Raw genomic sequence first — 19544 nt, 5'->3', positions numbered from 1 at the left:
TGTCCAAACGTTCATACCCCACCCCTTAAAGAGAACTGTGTTAGGAATTTAGTTCAGCGTCCTGATTTTGTTAAAACTCGAAGGATATGGATTTAATTGAGGATAGTGATAATAATTATGGATAAGTGTTAAGTACAAAACGTATTTCGGCATTGCTGATGACATCTAAACCAGCCCCTTTTAAATAATTTACCTGTAAAAATGCGTAGCAACTAAGTTGTGTTTAACGCTGAGTATCTACACGCAGAATAACATTAGGGCAATCTTTTCTCTTTCTCATAATCATTTGTCTTGTTTTGTTCACAAGAGTCAAACAAACTAACGTTATTTTGTCCTAATATTCGAGCATTTATCCATGCGAACTGAATCTCTTATGTTTATTCTCGAGCAGTCGGAAGAGAATTAGCACAAAAGCTGCAGAAGATGAAATTCAAATATTTGCATCAATACAATAATTGTAAAATCCCTGTTTTAACAATTTTATATATTTATATTACTTACCAGGGATAACCATGTAGCTATTGTCAACATCTGAATTCTTTCATTCTACATGAAGAAAAAAAAAAGAAACATAAACAATTAATTCGAAATATATCACACCTATCTTTGCTAAATGGCATTGTCATAATCCGTGAAGATTCGCCCAATGACGCATATGAGCTCCTTGACATAACTAGCATTTTGGGCACAAACTAAAAGTGCCCTCCCATCAATATCCCACTACCGGATAAGGGAACGGATTCTTGATGTTGATCAATTTTCATCAGAAGGAGCTCTCTATCTCTACCCTAATCATGCTAATGCACAGGAGCCCACGTGCTCCACTATAGGCTAATGTTTACAGTAATTGGTTTCAAAATTAAGTGACATAGTTTTCGTTCGGGTAGCAACGGTAAGTACACAACAAAAGACAATGTAACTCACAGCTATTGGATACAGTTCGGATTTCAGGTGTATAGGGCCGCTGTACAGACCTTTTAGTGGATGTAGAATATTCGATGTAACTTGTCTTCGTTATCTATTCCCATTCTATTTCCAGCAATGTTTAACTTCTAACGAATGTTTGATGACGCAAAACCAATAATGTTTTTCCACCAGGCATTCGACGTAACATATTATCGATTTCACGTCACCAACAATTCGTTGAAAGTTAAATATTACTGGAAATAAAATGAGAATAGATATATTTAAAATTAACGAAGACATGATATATCGAATATTATACGTCGAAAAGTCGGAGTCTGTACCTTAAATTATGACTCGCGTTGGCAATAAATATGCAACGCGGATAGCCGCCAATGCGCTTGTATGCCCAAATATCTGGACTTTAATTGATTCTGGTATATCATTGTGAGTTGTATTCAATTTTAGCCCTAGAAATACGAAGGGAGGGGAGTTGTACCACCCCCTAAGATTTTTTAACCGTCCTATAAAAACGAACACCTTTGTGCCTAAATGACCTAAGATAATCGTAAATCCATCCTTTGAGCTCATTTTGTTCGGTTTATTAACGCTAACGATTCACGGTTTCTTTACATACCAACATATATTTTATCAACTTTTCTGAAATACGAGAAAAAGAAGGCGCAATGAGGGTTCTGTTTTGATGGTGTTTTTTTTTTTGGGGGGGTTAGTCGGCTATATAGATCAATTAATGGCACAAGCAAAAACTTTTCTAAATGATCCATTTGCAATGAAAATAGTCTCAAATTATCCGTCGTGAAATATATTATAGATTCAATCATATGTCCTATAAAATGCTAAGGTTAAATATAGGCTACTCAACCCTGGGCTATGATTTTAAAATAAGATGACTTCTCAGATACTCAGATATAGCAAACCATACCTTTTTGTATTAATTTAATGCATTTTTCTTGTTTTAAACCACCAATATTGTTTTGATCCACGATGCGTAATAATTATCTACCTGTTGATCAGCTTGCAATTTCTTTTCCCTTTCAGCTACCTATTTCGTAGTTTTAATTAGTATGCAAGTGCTTGCACTGCAATGGTTATGAATTAACTGCAATTTTTTATTTAGAAATTTCAAATGACTAAATTGGCGATAAGAAAATAAAATATAGAATTTCAAGTTCAACGCTTGTTACAATTTTAAAACCGCTCAATTTTTTTGGAAGCCCCAAAAATAATTCTCAGGGAAGCCCCCAAAAACAATTCTTAATTCTTAGGGAATCATAAATTAGTTCTAGGTTTGACCAAAAAAGTTATCGTTCCGGAATTAAAAAGGCAATAATTAAAAAACAAAAAACAAACAAAATACCAACTTACGATCTACAAGGGTAAAATGCTCTAAAATTGTTTGTCACGCAAACCATTCTATTGTAAACCAACTTTCGGTATTATCTACTTGCTAATTCTGGTACTGCAAATTATACCACGAGCTAAGTCCTTAGGTTTAACACAGTGAGATGTCACTACTACGGTGTGTTAACGGGTTATGCCATTTTAAATCGACTTTCGAAAAGTTTTTTGATACATTCATTGATTTCTCAAAAAGTAAAAATCGCAGTTTAACAAATAACGGTTCAAATGAAAGCCATTATTGGGGGCTAATTGTTGTATCACTATGATAGGCCTGACACCAATATAAACACTTGTTTCGGTGACCCAAGTTCATGGTCATTTCTGCTCACGCACTTTTTACAGATGGCCTGGAATTTCATATTTCGGTTTCAGCGATTGCCCGAAAAAGGTGGTATGTTTTTGAAAAGCGTTTCCGCTTGGAATGTAGATAGTTATTGTTGCTATTACTCTTCGCGATTTTAATTTATGCCCTCTTTAGCCGACAATTTTCAATGCATTTTGCACAATAGATACGTCGCTTGCATAAATACCGCTATTTTTAACAGTATCGTTTTTGTTAACCAACATAACATCAAAAAGAGTTCTCAAGACTTTGATGAGACCATAGATACCAAATCGGACTACATGTGATGAACAGATTTTACACTAGAATCAAAAGAACCAGCGTAGGCCCTCTCAAAATGTACTTTTTTAAATATCGCGTTGTGATAAAAATGACTGCCTTTTCCTTGTTTTTTATAACAAGGAAAAGCTTTACTTACCTCAAACTTCAAACGTAGTGCTGTCTCAGTGTCCGTTACTGGTTAGTATTATTCCGATTAAGCGATTTTCATGATTTAGGCCTACTTAGCCTACATTTGAGCAACTATTTGCCCACACCGTGTACGAATATATTCCAAATATGGCGCTGCATTCAGTATCACACTAAACGACAAGGTTATACTAAGATGTGTAAGACTTTCTGACACTATATTCACGGTTGTTCTAATGGCTATTCAAACTTATGACAAATTTGGCTGCTTTGCGTTGTTCAATACCATTTCACCTAGTCTTGGTACCAGCTGGTTTGTGCTCCTCCGTCACTAACGGTGACGGAGGAGCACAAACCGGCTGGTACCGAGACTACATTTCACCCTGATGTGACAGTGACAGTCACATCCGGGGTCACGTCAGTATAAAGTTGGTTTCCACAGAGGAGTAAGATATCTTACTCCTCTGTGCTGGTTTCATACTACCATGCCGGTTGCAATGAGCGGCGTGGCGCACGCGCATTGCAGATAAACGGACACAATCAAGACTTGTCATTGGTTGAAACGCTCTGCCGCTTGCCGGGTGTTCGTGATCGCGCGCCATTATCGTGATGATCGGGGATTCCTTTTTGTGATGAAGGCACCAGCCGAAATGTCCGTTTTCCAGAATGCAATGAACATAACTCTGTACTCCCCCGGGGAGATGATGTATTTTGCGACACTCATGGCGGGAAAGAGATATGAAACGAATTTTATTAGGCGCAGCTTCACTCGCTGGAGTTCGATAGCGCTGGTGTAGGCCTACATACGCACGCGCTTAAAGACCGCCGCATAGATGCGCGAGCGAAACAGTTCACAACTGTTCACAACGCGTTGACATCACTGCCACATCGGGGTGAAAAATGGTATAGGTAATAGATGACTATGAAACCTCAAACTCGCCCCTCGGTAAAGGTTGGCAATTGAAGCAGGCCTCAGTTTAGCGAACTTTGTCTAGTTTAATGCGATGCGAGTGCAAGCGCCGCTCAGACTGTGAAGGTTTCTGGATACCGAATATGGGTTTAGATTAGGCCTATATCATGTCCTCTAGGCCATATAATTTATTTTTGGAAAGGAAAGTCTAATCTCGGAGCTTATTCGATTGAGAAGGGACTGGATTTTGTCATAATAATATAAAAATTAATACTTAATGCCTCGCGATTTTTTTGATATCCAGCCATAGTATTTTAATTGATTAAACTGAACATAAAGCTATATCTTTACTAGCTTCATGCACTAATTTGCAGACCTGCCTTGGCCTTCTACATGTAGTGAGTACCACATTAGATTGTGTTTACAAGAAATAATAAGCGCTGCCTCCTCGAAATTTCTTATGCCATCAGCTTTGATGATTAAATATTATCTACAACTCGGCACCTGTGTTCAAGGCCTTTCTTTTATCTATTGACCTCAAAAGAAAGGATTAGAATGATCAGAATGCCGTCCCTGACCCCTTTCCACACATTAATAATGAGTCGGTAAGGAACGTGCTACCGTTATACTTCAATGAGTACGTATGGCTACTACGCAGTTCAATGGCCTTATTGTGATCTGGCGGGAGTTTTAAAAGCACGGTCCCTGACTGCGTGGGCATATTTCCGGACACGGAACAATAGAGACCAATTGCCTGGCAATGACGTCACATGTAATCCCAGTCTATAGTGTGATTAGAACATTATAGGCTGGTGGTCACTTATAGTACGATCAGTACGAAAAGTCCAATGCGATTATTAATGTATTTTCTAAAATTAAAAGAACCACTTTTTAGCGGGAATTTTTGTAAGTTACACAGCTGAAGTTGTGAAAGGGTTGAAAGACTACAATATTACGGCTTAAACAAGAATTTCTTTGTTTGGTCGTTATTCCTATAGACTCATCCCTTAAGTAGGTTCCGGCACAACCTTTGCCGTAGCTTATTTTCTGCAGTGATCGGTTTCTTTTATTAGCCACATTATTCGGCATTGGTGTCTGGCTTGGTTAGTGGGATCACCAATTACTGGTCAAAAGTGATAGTTAATTCCAGAGTAATTGTAACTGCTGATTACTGTACGGCTACTTAGCATGTAGTATTCTACATCTATCCCTATCAATGGTTTCGACTAATCTTGCAATACAAATTGTATTTTCTGGTATAGTTCTTTGCAGATGGTTTATTCACTACATGCCGTTTAAAGTATTAATATTTAAGTGGAACAAAATTAATTTCCATTTAAAAGGTTAACGTTTGGTCCAATTTTAAAGCTGAATGCGGAATATATCTCTGAGGTAAGGGTCTCTGAATATAATATTATAATAGTTTGACTAATCCAAGATTTTCGTGCCGGAATTATGATAAAAAGAAGTCAAGAGTTAAATTAGTGAAACCACACCCGATGCCATTGATTTTGATGCAAGTGGCCTGCATTTGATTATCTTGTTATATCAATACCTCAGGTAACGAGTCACTATGCAGAAACAAATTACTTCTCGGCATAATCTACAGGATAAAAGGCAAATCCGTTACTGCAAATTACAGTGCGCAAAAGAATGAAGGTACCAGTTATGTTCACCTCTGTATATCTTTAACACAGGCAAGTATCGAGGGTTCAGAACCAGAAAGCAGTAACTCACTATGACCAGCTCTCACAAAATAAGCATTAAGTTGGCTCTTTGCTTTGGTCTTCCTCCACAATGTCTTTTGAATTCTATTGAATTGTTGTCATGATTAATGGACTGTATCGTCTAGAGTGCCCTGGCGACTTTATGCTCATTTTGTGGGAGCAGGTGATTGTGAGTGGAGGCTTTCTGGCTCTCAATCCTCGATATGTCATAATTGGAACCAGCAGTTAAAGCCATATTATAAACATTTGCTGAGGACGACGCCCTCAATATTTTTCAAAATTCTGTTTTTACTTTGTAAACTAACATACCCTGCAAATATCAAGACTTGCGGTGCTGTAGTTTTTGTCAAAATCCGAGATTTTGAATAAAACGTCTTAATAAGACGGTTTATTATTACGATGGAAATAAAAGTCGAACGCGTACACGATGTGCATAACACGTACGTACATTGCGTGTGGGCAGTCGTGACTTATTAAAAGAACCGACACGGCTCATGTTCGAATGAATGCATTTGCGCATCTCGCATTAAAGCCATATTATAACATTTGCTGAAGAGGACGCCTTCAATATTTTTCAAAATTCTGTTTTTTTTTACACATTATATTGTACAACATACCCTACAAATATCAAGATCCTAGGTGCTGTAATTTTGTCAAAATCCGAGATTTTGAATAAAATGCAGGAACCGTCGTTTTATTATTACGATGGAAGTATAAGTCGAAGCATACGCGATGTTCATAACACAGAATACTTACACGCACATGGCGTGATCTACACAGCAAATGATCATACAGTTTAAACACGACCGAAGCAGTGATGCGTATTGGCGCCATAGGTACTGGTAGTTAATTAAAAGGGGATATATCTGAGAGTAAAAGCTAACATTTTATGCAAAGAAATACTAATCTATCTTGTATAAAAAAATATAATATGGCTTTAAATTAGGTGCTGGTAGTTAGAGGACATAGCAGCAATTTGGATGAAAAACGGGGTCAAGTCCAATTGAAGGTTTAATTTTAAATTGCTTCAATGGAGCTCAAACGTAGTGGGTGTGTTGACCTTGGACTAACAAATTAAAGTTTCCACGGTGACCTTTTCGTCAGACCTACTCAAACCTGGTGGGTGGGTGGATCTTGGACTAACAAACAAAAGTTTCCACGGTGACCTTTTTGTCAGACTTACGGTTAAGAGGTCATAGGTCAAAATACGTACAAATTTAAAATTGCCCCTATGGAGCTCAAACTTGGTGGGTGTGTTGACCTTGGACTAACAAATTAAAGTTTCCACGGTGACCTTTTCGTCAGACCTACGGGTAAGAGGTCATAGATCAAAAAAGGTAGAAATTTCAAATTGCCTCTATGGAACTCAAACCTGGTGGGTGGGTGGACCTTGGACTAACAAACAAAAGTTTCCACGGTGACCTTTTTGTCAGACCTACGATTAAGAGGTCATAGGTCAAAAAACGTATACATTTGCTCATATGGAGCTCACACTTGGTGGGTGGGTGCATGTGTAGCTTTGGCCAAGGAAGCTCAGGTTTGCGTTTGTTAGGTCATCTGTGGTCAAAGGTCAGGTCAAATTTCAAATTGAGGGCGAAATTCGGGTCAAAGTGCAAAATGCTGCAATTGAGCACAGCTGCGAGGACAGTGATCCCAGCCAAAGGACACACCCTGATTTTGAGATCGGCAAAAGCCAATAACCATGACAGCCTAGTAACCGCCTAGTATTAGTAATTCAAAAAAGAAATAATTTGCACTACCTACGACGTTTCGTTACCATAGTAACACACCAGAAGCAGTTACTGCCCGTTGAGTCAACTGATATTTTTCTGTACGAAATGTACAAAATTGAATTATTATATTAAACAAGAAAAAACACTTTGAGACCATTTAAAAAAAATCTAAATCGGATAAATTTTATATGTTTGACAGATATGGAGCCAAAATTGCGACGTTTCATATTTTTAATAACTCCAGACTTATTTACAAATACATATTTTCCATGCCACCTGGAAAATATTTTGATATGGCTTTAAACCAACTGAGACCAAGTTTAAGCTTTGACCCCTGTATAACCTTTGACCTCATTTTTCTTTATTACTCAAGTCTGCCCACTGGGCATCCGTCATCTTGACCTCTCAACATGTTAGGCATCAACCTTAAAGGGGCCTCCGGCAATCACAACATATCAAGCACGAATCACGTGGTTTCATTTAAAACAAACTCATAGTAACCATAAAAAGGAATAAAAACATCAGTCTCTCAACACGCGATATTCAAAATTCTCAGGTGCCGAAATTGTCGAGTGCAATGACGTGCCAGTAATACAATGAAGTCTGACGACAATTGAGCACAAATAACCAATACGTCATTGCACTTAGACAATTTCGGCGCGGGAAGTTTGAATATCGCGAGTCAGGAGCCGGATGTTTTATTCGTTTTTATGGTCAATATAAGTTGGTTTTAAATAAAACCATGTAATTCGTGCTTGATAATTATTTTTCTAACATGTAAGGCATAATGTTAGGGTTGCCGGAGACTCCCTTTACACCCTGATTTTGAGATCGGCAAAAGCCAATAACCATGACAGCCTAGTAACCGCCTAGTATTAGTAATTCAAAAAAGAAATAATTTGCACTACCTACGACGTTTCGTTACCATAGTAACACACCAGAAGCAGTTACTGCCCGTTGAGTCAACTGATATTTTTCTGTACGAAATGTACAAAATTGAATTATTATATTAAACAAGAAAAAACACTTTGAGACCATTTAAAAAAAATCTAAATCGGATAAATTTTATATGTTTGACAGATATGGAGCCAAAATTGCGACGTTTCATATTTTTAATAACTCCAGACTTATTTACAAATACATATTTTCCATGCCACCTGGAAAATATTTTGATATGGCTTTAAACCAACTGAGACCAAGTTTAAGCTTTGACCCCTGTATAACCTTTGACCTCATTTTTCTTTATTACTCAAGTCTGCCCACTGGGCATCCGTCATCTTGACCTCTCAACATGTTAGGCATCAACCTTAAAGGGGTCTCCGGCAATCACAACATATCAAGCACGAATCACGTGGTTTCATTTAAAACAAACTCATAGTAACCATAAAAAGGAATAAAAACATCAGTCTCTCAACACGCGATATTCAAAATTCTCGGGTGCCGAAATTGTCGAGTGCAATGACGTGCCAGTAATACAATGAAGTCTGACGACAATTGAGCACAAATAACCAATACGTCATTGCACTTAGACAATTTCGGCGCGGGAAGTTTGAATATCGCGAGTCAGGAGCCGGATGTTTTATTCGTTTTTATGGTCAATATAAGTTGGTTTTAAATAAAACCATGTAATTCGTGCTTGATAATTATTTTTCTAACATGTAAGGCATAATGTTAGGGTTGCCGGAGACTCCCTTTACACCCTGATTTTGAGATCGGCAAAAGCCAATAACCATGACAGCCTAGTAACCGCCTAGTATTAGTAATTCAAAAAGAAATAATTTGCACTACCTACGACGTTTCGTTACCATAGTAACACACCAGAAGCAGTTACTGCCCGTTGAGTCAACTGATATTTTTCTGTACGAAATGTACAAAATTGAATTATTATATTAAACAAGAAAAAACACTTTGAGACCATTTAAAAAAAATCTAAATCGGATAAATTTTATATGTTTGACAGATATGGAGCCAAAATTGCGACGTTTCATATTTTTAATAACTCCAGACTTATTTATAAATACATATTTTCCATGCCACCTGGAAAATATTTTGATATGGCTTTAAACCAACTGAGACCAAGTTTAAGCTTTGACCCCTGTATAACCTTTGACCTCATTTTTCTTTATTACTCAAGTCTGCCCACTGGGCATCCGTCATCTTGACCTCTCAACATGTTAGGCATCAACCTTAAAGGGGTCTCCGGCAATCACAACATATCAAGCACGAATCACGTGGTTTCATTTAAAACAAACTCATAGTAACCATAAAAAGGAATAAAAACATCAGTCTCTCAACACGCGATATTCAAAATTCTCGGGTGCCGAAATTGTCGAGTGCAATGACGTGCCAGTAATACAATGAAGTCTGACGACAATTGAGCACAAATAACCAATACGTCATTGCACTTAGACAATTTCGGCGCGGGAAGTTTGAATATCGCGAGTCAGGAGCCGGATGTTTTATTCGTTTTTATGGTCAATATAAGTTGGTTTTAAATAAAACCATGTAATTCGTGCTTGATAATTATTTTTCTAACATGTAAGGCATAATGTTAGGGTTGCCGGAGACTCCCTTTAAGCAGGAAAGTGTTAGTCACACGCAACCTTTATACACTTAAAGTATCTACTAGACTAAGAGGTGTAGCCTTTAGGTGTAAACGAAATGGCACCACAGTGTATAATTAAGTAGGTATAATTCTGCGGTAATTGTTTTTTCTTCTCAGCTTCATTATTCGGCCTTGGTGTCTGACTTGGTCAAGTGGGATTACAAATTACTAGTCAAAAGTGATAGTTAATCAATCTGTTAGAATTGCAGATTACTGTCCGGACGTCGGCTACTCAGTTAGTATTCCAAATTTATTCAATAATGGTTTATACTTGACAGAATAAAACACCAGCACCTGCATTATAATTTAATGAAGTGTTTATCCCTACGATGCTTAAAAGGCCTTTTGATTCAGTTTTGAAGTTGGTATGGATCATTTATAATCTATATCGCCAATATTGTTGGCTTTATCGTGTCATTCTCATCCGTTCCCACCGTTTTTAAGAGAGCAAATAATCGGATGAGTTCTCTAGTCGTATTGGTGTGCTAGTCTTAAGGTCTGCTAGTCCGAAAAATAACGAAGGGGTCGTTAGTGAGAAACGTTCGCTAGCACTATAGCGAAAAGTCCTCAGATAATTATGCTAAATTGTCATTTAATACCATTGTATTTGAACATTGAACAAAAGGACATAAATCTATTGCACACTAGATTATTTAAAACACTCCAACATTTTTCATGGAAAAGAATTGTCGAAGAGAGATCTGGCAGAAGGTGATTAAAAACAATAATTGATCCGGAAATCGATTGAAAACAGTGAATTTGAAACCATCAGTGCATGCACAGGTGGGACTAAAATTTTCATTCTCGGTGTGGCGTGGATTAATAAAGATAGATCGAGGAAACAAACGACAAAGCAAAATAAAAAAAGTTTAGTGTACATAGTTTAGTGTACATGTTCAATCTCGGAACTAGGTTACCACAGGTAGCATAAATCCAGAATACACACACGAGCCAGTCGTTTTTAGGTTTTTTAAGTGAATATAAATGACCAATTTGGTAAGGAAGTAACACAAGTATTCCGTATTCAAACTAGGGTTGAAAATAACCTGACGAGAATATCTGAGTCATTACCACGGACCAGCCGTCTAATAAAACCAAAGTGTCTTGAAGCTCCTAAGGTTACATACTTGACACTATCACCACATATTATAGGAATCACCAAGGTATTTACACATCTGGACTGATATTGCCATGTTGGAATCTTCCATAACCCAACCCCATCAGTCATAGCTTACTAAGACTGCAACTGAAGCAGCAGATCTAGGTCTTGTCATCTACACCTACGATAGAATATATGACTGCAAACTGCTCAGCCAGCACTTGACGTCTACAGTAGTATACAGGGTGTAACAATAAAATTTGTACAATTTTGTAAATAGAATGACACAAGTATGCCGCTTATTTTTTTGTTTGATATTTATATGTCTAACAAGATAATTTCTTTAGCCACCAGCTCAGCTTTGTTTCAATAAAATCGACGGTATATAAGTGAAGATATGACCAATTATGTAACCTAGTCTTAAAACTGCTTGGGCCACTTTTGTCTAAATGTTACAAAAGTAACTGAATAGAGTTGAACCATGGACTAGTTGGACGATGCTCTTATGATAGACAGTTTTAAACAATGAGGTATTCGAAGTGGTAAAAATGATTACATAATGGAATATCTCCTTGAGTTTTTGAAAGTCACAACTAAGCACTGACATATCAACTTCATTTACTAGAAATCGTGGCTGCAGCTCAACAACTTCAACCCCAATTCACGTTGGAAGAGCGTATTTTTATGGTTGTGAGATTCGGTAGCACATGGAGTCAAGCAGAAACCATAAGAGTGTTTATAACTCATTTTCCAAACTCACGTCTTCCATCAAGGCATACAATTACATATAACTATGAGAAGTATGTAGAATTTGTTAACAGAAATGCTGGCAATAGTGGTTACCCCAGAACAGATAGATGCCCAGCTGAACTTAATTTCAAAATCTTATTGTTTTGTACTTATGCATGTTATGGATGCAAAAACTGTTTTACCAATGATATCTCAGGGATATGAGAAATTACTTTATTTATAAGATAATTTGAAAGAAATTTCATGACTTCATTTTGGATTTTAAATAAATATCATATTATTATTAAGTTCATGTTAATTATATGAAGAAACACCACTTATAATTCTTTTGTGTCAGTCCTTCGCTGTTTAATGCACAATAAGCATATCTACGCGGTTCAAACTTGATATGCGCAAACATGGCAAAAGTGGCCCAACACGTTTTCTGGATGATTTAATTAATCGGACATAACTTTTAAACCCAAGCTATTAAAGAAACCAACTAAACGTCTATTTTTAGCCAAGATATTACTGATTGCATTGCATATAACATGTGTGCCATAACACTTTTAGTTTTTTCCTGAGAAGTCAAAATGCAATTGTACAAATTTTATTGTTACACCCTGATACCATCAACCATGTCGCAGACTTCAAGTACTTGGGTTCCAGGATCGGCTCTAGTGTTGGAGTCCTACAAAGAAGAAAAGCACTAGCCTGGGCAGGATTTTGCAAACTGCAACGCCTTTGGAGAAGCCCATCAATGCAAATCAAAACAAAGATCAAGCTGTTTGAGACAACATGTGTTGGAGGACATGGAAAACAAGATCACTGACTTTGCAACATCTTGCTACAGAGTCATGTTAAACATCAAGTTGTAGGTCATGTGGTTCTTGAGTTATGTTGTAAAGAGGTCTGAAACAACAACACTTTTGTAAAAACGTACATAACTCATTAACAACAATAAATTAAGCCAGTTTTCAAAGTATATGATTTGTAGAATGAACTTTTGCAAAACACCAAAGTGTTATTTTTCAATAATATATTGATTCAGATAATGAAAATCGATTTTTCTGTGCTGTTTCGCCAACAATACCTCGTATACCCTTAAAGCACGAATAAACGACCAAACCTTTTTACCATAACCAAACTTTTCAAGAGCTATATCAACAACATAGGAATGATACCCTTTTTGCACAACAGCAATCTCTCACTTCAGTGTTTAGGTTGAGGTTGAGCTGAGGAATAGCCCAGTTATGACAACACTCCGGCCGGCATAATAGACGGATGGGTAGGCAAAATAAATAATAGTTGCCTCAAACTTGACGCATACATTGGTAAATATTCCATGTTTACTTGCCAAGAGCTTTCTTGCCAACGACATTTAAGTGGAATATTTTCTAAGCACCATGCGGCCTGTACACAAAGCTGAAAGATGAAGGTCAGCCAAATCCAATGATATTTGGTATGTAGTCTAGCTAGGTCAGATGGTTCACAACTATGATAGTAAAAAAATCAGGTGACCCACCTGGGGGAAATTCCATGACCCCCCTAAAATTGGCCCACTTTTGACCTGCCTCAGAATTGATACAGCTTAAAAATGAACAACATTTGACATCATGAAAATGTCCTTTGAAATAATCTGGGTCTGACAGAAAGTTGAACATATTGGAATTGAACTATGCTTTATAAGATGACCTATTCAGAAAAATTTATTTCTTTTGATATAATTACGTAATATCATCGTGGAATTTGGGCAAAAACAGGATTTTTCATAATTTTGAAAGTAGCGAAAAAAGAGCATTTTCAAATCACATTTTCTGCTATATTCAGGCTAACATTGGATCAAACCTTTTGGATAATATAACCAACATGTTGTACTTCTGAAATATGTTTCAATTAGCGTGGGACTTTTTTCCTATACTGCAGGGGAGTTTGTTGATTTGGCGGATTTTCCGTTTTTTGCTTTTTTTTGTAGACTCAATTAACGTTTTCCAATGTATAAACATACTAATTATTTTACATTCACAATACGGCTTCAATTCTCAACCAAGGTAATTATTGATTTAAGTTTGATAACTATTTTCATGTGGATTTTGCTCTTTTATTATAGTGGAATTTGTTAATTTTCATGGAATTTGCATATGAATCTCCCTGCTAACTAATGATATGAAACTCGGGTTTCCTAGATTGATATGATATTTATTTTGATTACTGATTTTAGAAATATGTTTCTAATAACAGAATGTGTTTTTTTTAATGGAATTTGTTTTTTCCAAGGAATTTGTGTCTTTAAACATATTTTCGAAAGTGGAATTTGCAACCAACATTACACTGTTTAGGTAATAAATCATATTTAAAATAAAATTGACTAATATTTAGTTAACTGTTAGATCAGGCAAAAACCAACAACACATTTATAACAAAACAAAACAAACACCACGCCATACTTCATATAATATCTACTACCAATGCAATGGAATTTTCATTTCTTTTCAAAGGCGAATCTGATAATATGAGTTATCTATCAAATAACATGTACAGGTACTTCAAGCATTGTCTAAAATTGAATGTGAATATGTACATGTACGTTTACAATATCTCATTGAGCATGAGACTCACGCATTCGGGGACTTTATCAGGTGTCAGATCTATTGCCATTTGGTCTAATACCATTTGGTCTAATACCATTTGGTCTAATACCCATTTTATCTACAGACTTGACATTTAGTATGGAATATTTTCTCACAAAATTCGAGGACTGTGCTGGAATTTCGGACTTTATGCAAAATTGTTCTGTTATTATCAAAATCAAATGTATAGGGGTTTGAGGTGATATTTCCTAAACTTCGTCAGCAATTGGCATTTATCACATTTGAAATACACTTGCAATGTACACATTTTTGAACATGGGAGGAGATTAAAATATGGCTCTTAAAAGTGGTACGTACTCAGAAAGTTTAAATGACCCCCCGGGGGTCAAATGTTATAAACTTATGGTACAAAAACAACGGCACGGATTTCTGGTTGTCCAATGAACTCACGCTGCTTCTTTGTGTACAGTAAGATTGTAAGGGGCCATTCAAACTTTCTGAGTGCGTACCACTTTTAAGAGCCATATTTTTAAAGCTCCTCCCACTTTCAAAACTGGTAAATTACAAATGCATTTCAGTTCTGATGAACACTTATTGGTATTAAGGTTCAGTAAACATCACCTTAAACCTCAATAAATTTGATAATAACAGAATGATGTTGCTCAAATTCAGAAATTTTACCCCACAAAAATCCAATTCAGTCTCCTTAAAACCGTAATTTTAGGATAATTCACTACATTATGAGCGCCATAATGTAAACTAATGGAATTTGGAAAGCACATTTTCTGTCAAAAAATTATGTTACACCATCTCCCGACACACCCCGATTAATATTTAGCCCGTGCGGTTTATGCAGACCCCTTCCAGACCAGTCTTGGAATTTTGCAAAAAATATTCCATACTAAATATCAAGTCTGTATATACAAAAGGTCTAGTACCAGAAAGGCTAATTACCACGTCTAATAATCATATAGTCTAATGTCCATTTAGTATAATATTGTTTGGTCCATTAACCAGTACGTCTACTGACCATATAGAATAATAACCATTTGGTCTAATATTTTTGGCCCCCACATATATGTGGGGCTTATGTTATCATCCAAATGGTTGACTGGTTGTTTGTTTCTTTGTTTGGCTGTCCGGGCGGAAGCAAATTCATTAATCCACTGTGCAGCTTAAACGTAATAACCTATCAACTTTAAACTTGGTTTGGTGATTGGTCATGGTAGCTTGATGTGCTGTATAGTTTTCTGTCATGTTATTGGCATATTTATGAATATTAATGAGCTTATTTGCATATTTTGCCTACATTTTGCAGCTACATTTTCATTAATTCACTCTGCAGCTTAAACGCAATAACCGATCAACTTCAAACTTGATTTGGTGATTGGATATGGTGGCCTGGTGTGCTGTATAGTTTGTGTCATGCTATTTGTATATCAATTAATATTAATTAGCTTATTTGCATATTTTGCCTATATTTTCATTCATCCACTCTGCAGCTTAAACGCAATAACCGATAAATTTCAAACTTGGTGATTGGATATGGTGGCCTGATAAGCTGTATAGTTTTGTGATATTTATGAATATTGATGAGCTAATTTGCATATTTTGCTTACATTTTCATCAATCCACTCTACAGCTTAAACGCAACAACCGATCATCTTCTAACTTGGTCTTGTGATACTTGTGGCCTGATGGCCTGATGTGCTGGATAGTTTTGTGTCATGTTATTTGCATATATTTTATTAATATTAATGAGCTTATTAACATATTGCATATTATTTGTTGTTTACACACCTTTGGGTGGGGGCCACCTTAATTATGAACCGCGTAAATTCTAGTATTATTAACAATCTGGCCTAATTACCTTTGATTTAATAACCGTTTGGTCTATTAACCGTATGGTCTAATAACCAGTTATAATCTAATACTATGTCGTGTATTTGCCAATTCATCAAAAAAATTATCGTCTACAACTGGTTACGGGCTGTAAATTTATGTAAATGAGACGGGCACGTGTATAAACATACTACATTCATCAAATATAGTGTACCCAAAAAATTAAGAAGAAGACATATGCGGCCTGCATGTATTGAAAGTGACATTTTGCCAGGCTATTTGTTCTTCTTTTCCGGTCTTTACAAGGTATATAAATAATATAACCGGTATAGGCTCATCATGCATCGCCGGGGGTGCCACAGGCATGGGACATGGGCCAGTATGAGTTATCTGTCACTCCAAACTTTAAAACGAAATAGGTTTCTATGGGGTTGACCCATAATTTTCATGTCAAAAAGGGGAGGGGCCTTTGAGGTCTGTAAAGGGTGGCCCGAAAATTTTTCGCGATTTGCATCAGCCCCCCCCACAAGTGTTTGTGAACGGTCCCTAGACTATTGGGTTTTGGTCTAAATGGTAAATAGGACCAAATAGTTATTGTACCAAATGGTAATGGGACCAAGTGGATGTAGTAAAATCTAACAAATTCTCACGCATCATCAAATTTAATTTAGGATTCATTCATGAAAACCACGCTTATACCAGAACATTTTGTGATACTATACTATTTCTTCATCATATACCATTATTTCTCCAACTGAAATCCCTACGCAGATCAGCCGGTCCTAAACGCTGGGCCATATCGCCGTTGTTCAGTCTCAAACAATCAAGCGCGCCGTTAGGTAGCGCCATGTATGTAGGCATATATGAATGTAAATTATTGACCAAATACAGCCAAAAATGGGATATTTGGACATTAAAAAGTCACTTCTAGGTAAAACTTGCACTCAGTTGTTATTAATAATCTACATACTGATGTTATATAATATTTTCTTTCTGATTAATACAGATTGTACATAGTATTAGACAATATTAATATGCTCATTTTGATTTTGTTGATTTACGAACTAATGCAAAATGCAATATTTTAAAGACCCCTCATAATAAATTGGAAAAAGATCCCACAATAGAAAAAGCATTTTCCTATAGTCAAAGGATGGGAAATGTTTATCTAAAAAGGTCATATCAAACTCAGCCTGAATAAAGGCAATAATTAAGTTAGAAATTAGGTAAAATTTGCATTTTTCTCATTTTCGACATTTTGAAAATATGGCTATATTGAGTTTATGAAAAATCCACCTTAATGAAATTGCTGGCTTCTGCAAATTTGTGAGGAGATTCACCAATATATGTATTTTCAATGCCAATTTGTTTGGGACCTGTTGAATTATGGAGTTTCTTACAATATTTCCTTGAAATGCGATGAAAAACTGCTTTTTAAAACATATTTTAGGTGATTTTGGAGCGATTTTTAGGGGGTGGTCATATTTTTTAACGGGGGGCTCCAGAGAATTTTTTAGTGTCGTGATTGAAAAGTGTTATCAAAACCTATCAATGTCCCAAAATATTATTGATGGCGGCCGACCTTCATCTTTCACGTCTGCAGGAAATTAGAAAATATGCCACTTAAGTCCTCCTACCAAACCAAGTGCGCAATGAGAGTAAGATGTATAAAGTTTATCCAAATCTGCACATTACGTCAAGCTGGACTGAATAAAAACAAATATGCGGAAAGGCAATATAATGCGTATTGAGACTTAAGACTGAATGCTGTAGGCAATTAGAGCTACAGTACACTTAAACAACTCATCAAAGATCTATATTATCTTTGAGGGGGTCTCAATGGCGCGTCACAACATCCTGTAGGCCTACTTAACAAGTAATGTGTAATTTGAGCTTAAGGCAGTGAAATTCATTATTAATGTGCACCCAGTATGAGCTGAGGTATGACATAGTTCTAAATTCAGTGGGAGAATGGTGTTCATATTTTGTTAGCTTCATAATTTACTCGTCTACGACATTGGTACTACCAAATTGGTGATTTTGTCCATGTTTGGAGGAAAGCATAATTGCGTGTGTTGTTAGTCATCTGGCGAATCGCCAATGTATAACTCTTGATTTAAAGGCCCATTCGGTGATCCCGGCGAAGGTGTAAAAATTTTAAATTGTTTATAAATTACCTAAGGGGATAAGCCATAACAATTATCAAAAGGTATCTTTGTTGTGAAAGGTTTGGCAAAAAACAAGAAAAACAGCAGTATTGACAAGGTTGAAGCCCCAATCAAATACATTTTGTCTTCCATACGTAGCTTTCGGCTTAACCACTGGCAGACTATGTAAGCACATCTATGACAATAGCAAAGGTGCCCAAATCTGAATTTTGATGATATTTACGATCCGCTGGCTGATGAGCAAATTACTGAATGGGCCTTCAAACAATACTCATGACTACCATACATGTTTTGACGCGATTGTCTATGGCGTCTGTCCAGCGTTGAGTGCTGATCTTAAGAGTTCTTGATTATCTACAAAATTTTGAAAAACTTCGCAAAACGATGCAATTCGCTACTTGCATGGTTCTGCCATTCTGCACTATGTGCGGGGAGAGCCTCGAACTGGCAGTATAGACGAATCCAATTTCACGCATTCCTACACCTCAATAGCAGCCATAACTGCCCCCACCCCTTAGGTCTATCCCACCTAAAATATGAAATGATGTGGCCTTGGTGGGGATATTAAACTGCATTCCATCACCCGTGTTGCACGTAGACAAAAGAATGATGAAAGTTTACAACACAATACAATTCAACATCGACACAAAGTGTTCCAGGAGCACTTTGTTGCTGGCAGTTAGCATGGTTAAGGGCTAAGTGGTGTGTTAGTATTAGTCTGTGGAGTGAAGGGGAAGGTGGTTTTAGCTCTAAGTATTTACCCAGAGATGGAACCGAGACTGTGGGACAGTCTATAGTTAAGTACCATAATGCAAAAGAAATATGTATTGATAAATTTAAATCGATCGAAATTTACTGTTGAGATACAAACACTGTTGAGATATAGTGATTAAAATTTCAAATTTCTTATGTTTGCCAAATTAAATTTCAATTATGAAGGGAAGTTTATACAACAAAGCAGTTTAAGCTCGCTGTTGGGATAATTATACAAGAACAATCCAATTTGGATAGTGTTTCAATATTATCTTAAAGCAGACTAATGAGTAAATATATTTTGTTAAATA

At 36.5% G+C, this 19544-nt stretch overlaps 1 protein-coding gene across 3 annotated transcripts in view; it reads right to left on the bottom strand.

The window, feature by feature from the left end:
* Positions 1 to 19544, bottom strand: part of LOC140137858 (neuronal acetylcholine receptor subunit beta-2-like) — a 174034-nt gene that overhangs the window by 43759 nt on the left and 110731 nt on the right. For all 3 annotated transcript variants that reach the window (XM_072159658.1, XM_072159661.1, XM_072159659.1), the window contains exon 3: positions 502 to 546. In XM_072159658.1, coding sequence (XP_072015759.1) covers positions 502 to 546 — 45 coding nt within the window. The remainder of the gene's footprint in view (positions 1 to 501; positions 547 to 19544) is intronic.

The sequence above is a fragment of the Amphiura filiformis genome, chromosome 17 (assembly GCF_039555335.1).
Source record: "Amphiura filiformis chromosome 17, Afil_fr2py, whole genome shotgun sequence".
NCBI lineage: Eukaryota > Metazoa > Echinodermata > Ophiuroidea > Amphilepidida > Amphiuridae > Amphiura > Amphiura filiformis.
The sequence above is the reverse complement of the archived record's forward strand: the minus strand, read 5'-3'. Positions and strand labels throughout refer to the sequence as shown.